This window comes from Takifugu flavidus, chromosome 1, assembly GCF_003711565.1.
Source record: "Takifugu flavidus isolate HTHZ2018 chromosome 1, ASM371156v2, whole genome shotgun sequence".
Taxonomy (NCBI): Eukaryota; Metazoa; Chordata; class Actinopteri; order Tetraodontiformes; family Tetraodontidae; genus Takifugu; species Takifugu flavidus.
In genome coordinates, this window is record NC_079520.1 from 6,429,688 (window position 1) to 6,438,425 (window position 8,738).

General features: G+C 48.2%; 2 protein-coding genes across 2 annotated transcripts in view; both read right to left on the reverse strand.

The window, feature by feature from the left end:
* LOC130527738 (olfactory receptor 11H6-like) overlaps positions 1–8,738 on the reverse strand; it is a 43,177-nt gene that overhangs the window by 30,817 nt on the left and 3,622 nt on the right. The window lies entirely within an intron of this gene.
* On the reverse strand, positions 143–4,424 carry LOC130527711 (frizzled-7-A-like). The gene has a single exon (XM_057036423.1). The coding sequence runs from the start codon at positions 3,929–3,931 to the stop codon at positions 2,228–2,230; it is 1,704 nt and encodes a 567-aa protein (XP_056892403.1). The 5' UTR covers positions 3,932–4,424; the 3' UTR covers positions 143–2,227.

Sequence of the window (8,738 nt, forward strand, 5' to 3'; positions counted from 1 at the left end):
GATTTACCTCCCCACCCCACCCATTTCAGTGTTAGCGGTGTGGATATCACACCCGCGCTGTAAAAACATTCTGACCTCCATGACGTGTTTTGTCAACTGTGATTTTCAGTCTTTTCGCCCATGAAAGAGAAGAAGAGCCGAGTTACAAACTGTATCGCTTTTATTCAAACTGTACACGTAACAACAGGCTTATCGTTTAAACAAAAGGTATAAAAGACAAAAAAATGAGAACCCCCATAAATACAATATGCCTTTCAAAAACAGACTGATTATTACTTGATAGGTTGCATACGTCGCATTGGAAAACACAGCCCCACGTACTAAAATTCCTTCTGAATTGCCCAAATACAATTACACAATTTTCTCCCAGTAAGGAATAATAATAAAAAAAAACAAGACTGACAAGAGATGACTTGTGTAATCTATCTTTCTCAATCCTTCCATCGGGGGTTTGAGGTATGGAGTACATTCACATGAAAAATGTGACCTTTTTTTATATATACAAACTGCGTTGACATGTATACACGACAGGCTGGTACACGTGTTTTCTAGTATTAGTGTTGATTCAAGACGGGTTGGTAGATTAAAAAAAGGAAGCGGAACACCAGGTCTACACTTTTGTTCCTGTTCAGAGTTTTACATACAGAACATGCACGTTACATGGCACAAAAAAATAACAATAATACAACGGCCATCTCCATCAGGACGCCTTAATCTCTGGGTTCGTATAGAAAAACACACCTCTGTTTTAAAATCTGGCATAAAAAACTGGATTACCAATCAGACTCACTAAACTCACCGCTGTGGACATTATTGCTCTCGATCATTATTGGGTGTGTGTGGGGGGGGGGGCTTTTTCCCTATGCAAAGCGGGCGTCACGTTGGCTGAAAGGGTAACAAAAGCCCGAACGTTGGAAGAACACATTTCCTTTGCATTTTCAAACATTGCAAAACTGCTTACTTGGCAAATATCATTTCTCTAAAACTGGAGTAGTTCTCGTCCGGACGCCGTCTCTTTGCACGGTCTGATTCTACTCTCGAAAAATACAAAAATATTCCCACAGGCTCAGGACCTTTGACCTCTGCCGTGCTCTTCCTGGGGTAGCCTGCAGGCTACGATAAAAACAAAAAAAAAAAGACCTGTTAGCTCTGCTGGTGAAGACCAAATTTTAACGTAAGGCAGGTGTAGTCGCAGGCACGACCACTTACAGTCATCCTCATCCCAGATAAAACATTTAAAAATCCACGGCAGCCATTTCCACCGTGTGGAGATTAAATCTGGATCCTTGAAATGGTGCTTTGGGTGTCTTAAAAGCTTAAGGGTGGGGATCCAGCGGTTAAGAGACCACACACTGAGAGACAAACAATGAACTGTTCTATCTCCAATGCAAAGAGCAGAGGAGCCCCCGTGTGTGGTCCCTTCCAATGTTGATCGTTCTGCAGTGAATCAGTCATTTTTTTAACACTTTAAACCTTTGTATTAACTGTGCAAACCGTTACATCACTTCATTCACCTTCGGAGTGAACATTCAATACCAAAGAACACAAACAAAGGACAGAAACCGGGTACGTTTCTCCTCGTTTCTGGGCAGGCCCCGCTCGGCCCCGCTCGGCTCGGCTCGTGGAGTCGGGGGGGTCAATGCGCTGTTCCTCAGATTTAAAAAAAACAAAACATGCGAGATTGTGCTCTGCAACATCTAACGCGAGTATTAAACCGTTTCAGTCTTTAGCTAAAAGCAGAGTAACCTCAAATTTGCACGGGTCGTCCAGCAGTCAGAAAAGGCTGTAAGAAGTGAATCTCTTACGCTGTCGGCGGGCAGACGCCTGCTTGATCTACGAGTCCTCTAAGGTGTCGAGTCTCGTCCCCGGAGGCAGGCGGTACATTCAAATGACAGAGCGCTAAACAGATACAAGTCAGTAATATGCAAAGGATTTCATATGAAACGCAAATTCACCGGCGTGGCTTCACAGTCCAGCGGCCGGCGAGGCCAGGAGCAAATCCAAGGGGCGTGTGCAAAAAAGGAAAAAAAAGAAAAAGAAAAAGAAAGTAAAGAAGGGTGGAAACATGCGTGTGTGGAAAATGAGTCCGGTTTCTAGAGTTTGGATGACCGATGGCTTGATTAGGTTACAGTCCGGGGAGGGAAACAATCAAAATGTGTCCAAAACACTATGGAAAAGGAAAAGCTATTGACCTCATGTAACAGGCTTCGCCCCCGTTCTCTCCGCCTCACACCGTCGTCTCGCCGTGGTTCCCGTAGCTGAGGTGCTTGTAAAACCGCCGCCACGACTGGAGGGTTTTCCCAGACCAGACCCAGAAACCGGAGGTGATCCCGACGATCATGGTCATCAGGTATTTGATCATGAACACTGTGAAGTCTGGTGTCATGGGGGCGAAGTTGTGGGTCGGGCAGGGGATGGCGAAGCGCTTGCAGATCTGCATGTGCCAGGTGCGCTCCCAGTGCTCCCTGAAGGCCTGCTCGTAGAAGTAGCAGGCGATCACGATGGTGGCGGGCACCGTGTACAGCACGCTGAACACGCCGATGCGCACCATCAGCTTCTCCAGCTTCTCCGTCTTGGTGCCGTCGTGCTTCATGATGGTGCGGATCCGGAAGAGGGACACGAAGCCGGCCAGGAGGAAGGAGGTCCCGATGAACAGGTAGACGAAAAGAGGCGCCAGGACAAAGCCGCGGAGGGAGTCCACGTTGAAAATGCCGACGAAACACACGCCGGTGAGGACGTCGCCCTCCACCTGACCCATGGCGAGGATGGTGATGGTCTTGATGGCAGGGACGGCCCAGGCGGCCAGGTGGAAGTACTGGGAGTTGGCCTCTATGGCCTCGTGGCCCCATTTCATTCCAGCAGACAGGAACCAAGTCAGGGACAGAATCACCCACCAGATGGAGCTGGCCATGCCGAAGAAGTACAGCACCATGAAGAGGATGGTGCAGCCCTCCTTCTTCGTCCCCTGGGCCACCGTCCTGTAGCCTTCCTCTTTGAACTTGTCCACACACACCACTTTGTCCTCCAGGAAGAACCCGGCGGCGTAGGCCACCGCCACCATGAAATAGCACCCCGATAGGAAGATGATGGGCCTCTCGGGGTATCGGAACCGCCTCATGTCCACTAAATACGTCAGCACGGTGAACAGGGTGCTCACGCAGCACAGGATGGACCAGATCCCGACCCACAGCCGCCCAAATTTTACCTCGTCCTCTCGGAAATACATGATTCCGGTGGGTTTGTTCGGCTCGCAAGGGGCCCCGCAGTCTTTGACCCCCAAGAATCGGTAGCCCATGTAGGAAGGAACCTCCAGCTGCAAAGGACAGGAAAACTGGTGTAACTGGTTGTGGTGCGGCGGGCCCTGGTTGGGTCGCATCAAGTGTGGGGGGAGGGTCACGGGGTCCGGTGCGAAGGGGGACGACGAGGACGCCGGACTGTTCGGTTCGGACGTGTTCTGGCCGACGCAGATCTCACCGGCTCCGTGGACCGGAAAGGCCTCGCAGCGGAGCCGCTCCGGCCACTGGAAGCCGAATTTATTCATCAGGGCTTCGCATCCCTGCCTGGCACGCTCACACAATGACCGACATGGGGGGATGGCCTGCTCCAGCACCGTGCACACGGGAGCGTACATGGAGCAGAGAAAGAACTTTAGATCCGCAGAGCACTGGACCTTAACGAGGGGGTAAAACTGGTGCACCTCCAGTCCGGCGTCTTCCTGGTTCGTGTGGCCCAGGAGATTGGGCATAATGGTCTGGTTATAGGCGATGTCGGTGCACAGCGGTATGGAAATCTGCTGACAAAATCCGTGTTCCGGGACGGATATTCCACTTTCGCTGTTGTAATGCTGAGCAGACATGTAGGAGAAGAGCCCGCACAGCAGCCACATGATCCGCAGCAACGTCGAGCCAGTGGTGGACCTGGCCGCCGCCATAGTTGAGGAGGAGGGGGAAGGGAGGCGAAAACTTTGATCCAAGTAGGGCGACTTGAAAACCGCCGAAAAGCAGACGAAATCTGCGTCAAATGTCCCGACACTTGGCGCGACGTGCGGGTGTTTCGACCCGAGGGCAGCGCGGCGGTCTTCCCCTTGCGTTTTAAGCCGATAAATCCGAGCGGAACGTCCGTCGAGTCATGACTTCTCGATGGTCTTTGTAAGTGACTCCAAGCAGCCCACTCTCACTCGCGGTCCAACTGAAATCACGCTGCAAGTCCCATTTTCACGGAGTAATCCGGGGGGGGGGAATTATTCCGGGCGGCTCGACGACCGAGTGCGCGACCAAAAAGCAGTTGGCGCTACAATAATGCCCCGCGACAGAGGCGATTTTCGCCGAGACTTTCGCAGAGAAGGTCGCGTCGTGCGCGGAGCGGTTGGGAGTCCACAGGCTCGTCCTCCTCGCTCCGCACAGATTCCACCGGTTTTTAGGCGCCCCGTCGATTCAAAGGACCCCACAACAGAACGCGGGGCGCCTTGAAACCGATGACGCGTCTCAGCCAATCCAAGCGTTTGTTTTCCTAAAGGATTATATCTTGATTGGCTTTTAGCTTTTATGGAAGGAAAAATGTGTTGCAATAATTACACCAGGGAGTTTATAAACAATAATCATATTCTGACACGATTTTCAAAAACAGTTTGCGTGTAGATGCGTTCTCTCGGAGCGCGTAAAATGTCGGGTTTCGTCACAGAAACCAAACAAATTTCGAAAGATATCCATCCTGCATCGGTATTCCGTGCATATGACTGGATTTTTTATGTGTGATGAATGATAAAGTTGTCGATGTTTACCATTTGCTTACAATTTGGCTCTGAAGGTTAGCATTCGTAATTTTTTAACACTAATTGTTCCATTTAATAGGCAGTTATTTGGGGAAACCTCCCGAACATGAATGCTGGACCACTTAATTGGAATTTCCTGTTTAATCTGCTGCAGCCACGTTGTGCATCTGCTCATTTATAAAAGGTGCAGATGGGTTTTTTCCCCCTCCCGGAATCTCTGGACAGTTGCTCATTAAATGTAAACGAGCCACAGCAGAGTGAGGAAAAAGTGGAGAATTTTTTTAAAAAAAAAGTAGAATCCTACATTTTAACCGTTCATCCACATCAACTACCACAACTACCTGTTGCTGCGTAGTGCTTAAAGGGGTTCATTGCAACTATATATGCACCTCCTGAAGTGATCATTGTGGGAATAAACAACAACAGGGAGAGGCAGTAATTTGGTGTGACAGCCTGATCAGTCTGCCCACAGGCAACAAGAGAGTGGGAGGTGTGGAAGTTGCCTGGTGGCCTTGCCTGCATTTGGTGCGTTTCTGGATAAAGGACGGTGGGGGCAGGGTGGTGTGGGGGAAGGGACAGGAAAAGGGGAGAAGGTCAAAGAGGGCAGAGAAGGAACTGGGAAAGGAGCTGAAGCAAAAAAAAAGGACATGTCACTTCTAGAAGTTTCCAAAGTTTGGCATTCTGATCAGGATTCCTCCTAATTTAAAGACTCACCCAGGCAAACACGTATTGCTATTCTTATGCTGCAGCTGGACACAATAGGATTTAAAAGGCTGCAACACATCAGCACAGCCACTAGAGACTGTCTTCTTATGTGATTGGCCCCTTAAAGCCCAAACGTCAAAATAAAATCACAGTTTTTGTTAAAACTCATAGTTAATTCTATCAACAAGCAATTCCCTGAAGAGAAACCTCACAGTTCAGCAGCCTGCAAACAGACCAGTGAACAATACAGGAGCATCAAAATGTGTTTATTTCCATCGTGTCCTGTAAACTTTGTTTAAACTTTTCTTTAAAATGACATCAGCAACCACATCATCTTACTAAAGCTGTTCACCATTAAAAGAATCGTGTGATTTCACTGCATAACTGAGCAAAGAGGGAATTCTTCAGAAATTTTACCATGTGACGTGGTTACACAATTAAACAGGCAAACATTCTCCTTTACTCCCTTGATATTTTAGTTTCAGAAAAGCTCTCTTTTCACAGTAGAAGACCCCTCCGTGCACATTTGGCCACACTGATCAGGGTGTCACCCACCTCTCAGGACTCGTGCAGATGTCTTCCACGTGAATCCAGCCGCTCAACATTTGTTTCACGCTACACTCCCCAGTTTCCCAATCTCCCTTGTCTGTTGATGGCCACATGAACTCCCAGAAGAAGCAGTTTAGCTGTGCATAAATAAACTGCTGGCTGAGTTATTCAGAGACACATGCAGATGTAACGTCTGACCTCTGGCTCCAGAAATGAGAAGAAATGATTGCTGCACGAATAAACTGAATGACACATATACAAGACTCCAGCTGGGGGTTTTATCACTCTCAGGGATAAGTTATATATGCTGACCACCGTCTCCAGCTTCAGGATCGCATTCCCTGGTTGGACAGCTGTATGATATCAATTAAAGACTCAATATATTAAAGTTATCAATGCTTTCAGTGCGGTAATTTCCCAGGGGAACATTGAACAAATCTCGTTCTCAGCCTGCAGATGTTGATAGCAGACAATGTTAAGCTCCCTGCGTGAAAGCAACAGTAAAGTAATGGGTGGGGTGGATTGTTTTAATAGTTTTCTTTCTTTTTGGTTGCCAGGAATCAAATGCAAAACATTCTCATTCTCTCAGCTTAATGGAGATAAGAACAGGGTAAAAAATTTATATCTCTATCCCAAAGAAAGCTAGCTAAAGGTGACAAGCGCCAAAAAATGCTCAGAAAGACTGATCGGTTGCTGAGATATGCAGACAGAGCGACAATGAGATCAGATGCGCGTCATCCCCAAACATGCTTAATTTCCTGAAAAGTTCAGTTTAAGGTCATAAAAATGTAAAATTGGTAGTTGACAGGTGAATATGTGGCTGATTGTAATGTGACAAACAACCTGTGCCGGCCACCATTGCGTCCACACCAGCAGGGCTGTTCTTGGCCCCCCTCCACATTCAGACACAGCAGGTAGCACTCGCAGCAGGTCAACTGGGCACATTTCATCATGTTTGACTGTCAGCGTTTGTGTGTGAGTGTGTATTTATGTAGATGGCGTCTGCAGTGGTCCGGCAGCTTTCAGCAGACAGTCCGCCACTGTTTGCTTAGACTTCGGTCTGCTTGCAGCTGGACATTTGCTCCAAAAAAAAAAGAAAAAGTAAAAGTTGTGAAAACAGCCAACAGATTAACTGTAAATCAAAGCAAAATGAACAAAACAGGGAACGCTTTGATGGTTTGGACAGCGCTGGCTTGGTTAAAGCTTGACCACCATGCAAAGTATTTGAGCTAGCATGTGAAATCCAATCCTGAACCACTATTTGGATGTGGAGCAGAGGTGGGAAAACATAAGGGTTTTTTTGTTGTTTGGTCTGAGAAGCTTCTCAAATCCAAGGAAGTGTTGCAGGACATGTTGGCTGACCAAGTCGGTCTAACCAGCATTAAGTGTTTCAGAGGAGCGAGATTGGAGGTTTAATGCGCCGTGTCAGTTTATGTTCACGCATTTATGGTTTGAAGCTAAACCCAACAGTCGGGGGGCCAGGATGCCCTGAACTAATCAGCAGGAAGACAAACTTAGCAACCAGCTCGCGAAGCAAAGCGGATCGTTTATCGGCTAAACGCAGCTCTGAAGGTGATGAAATGTCTGCGGCATGTTCACAGCCCAAATATCAGTTGTTGTGGGGTTCAATCCCAAAATAGACCCCGAATCCCCCCACCGAAAACTCAAACCCTCTGCTATCAAGGTGAGACGAGCACCCGTGGATGTGCGTAGTCATGGCAACTGAAGCGAGGGAAGGTAGAAAAAGACGGAGATGCAGCCCGTTGAAACATAGTTGGGAAGGGGGGTCCGATTGGCTGGGTGTGCTCATGGGAAGCGAGTTGCATCAGAGTAAAGGATGCATGGCAACACATAGGGATGAGTGTTGGGGGTTGAAGATTTCAGCTTCAAAAGGCCAAAACAATAAAAGCTCCAGTGTCAGAAAGCTACTGTGATTCTCCACCGTTTCCTGCGTACTTTACATGTGTTCGCTGGGTCCGGGTGTCTGAGTTATGGGTGGGTATATATAGCATTATAGAAGAATGTGTGGGGCACTGGTCGGACTGGGGGAGGGGAACTCCTCAGAGAGAGGGGGAGCCAGAGAGAGGGAGGAATTCAGGCAGCTGGTTTGTGTCTGTCAGTTCAAAACAGAGGGCCTACAGTACTAGACTTGTCTCACATGCACTAACACACACATGCGCACACACACTCACTGATGAAAGAACGGTTTATTCGGACCAACAGAGAGTGTGTTCGGAGGCAGGCAGCAGGAAGCTTACTGACTGACATTTTAACTACTTGGACAGAGCGCGGCCGAAGATCGATGCCGTGAATCAGAGGTCGTCTCCAGGCAGCCGGCGCGAGCGTTGGGACATGGGTCGGTCACGTTTCGTTTGCATCGCTGACACCGATCGCAGGACGTTTCACTTTGGGTTGGACCATGTTTCCTTCTCGCTCCTCTTTACTGTTGCAAAGGGAACATTCTCTGCTGCTTTGGGTAGAAGTCGACAGTGGATCGACAAATCTACAACCTTGAGAAAGAGCAACCTGCTCCACATACTGATTTTAAGCTTATATAATGCTCGCAGTCCGTCCATCACCCTAGAGTACTGTAGTGTTCTATGATGGTATGTCCTCTCTGAATTGTTGAGGTCTTTAGTCTGGACTGACGTCCAACAGACCGCCTCCCAGATATGTTTGGCATGTGAGAGGGGTTTTTTTTCTTAATGAGCAA

Bases quoted from the DNA above. Each gene is read 5' to 3' on its own strand.
- LOC130527711 (XM_057036423.1), bottom strand. From the start codon at position 3,931: ATGGCGGCGGCCAGGTCCACCACTGGCTCGACGTTGCTGCGGATCATG.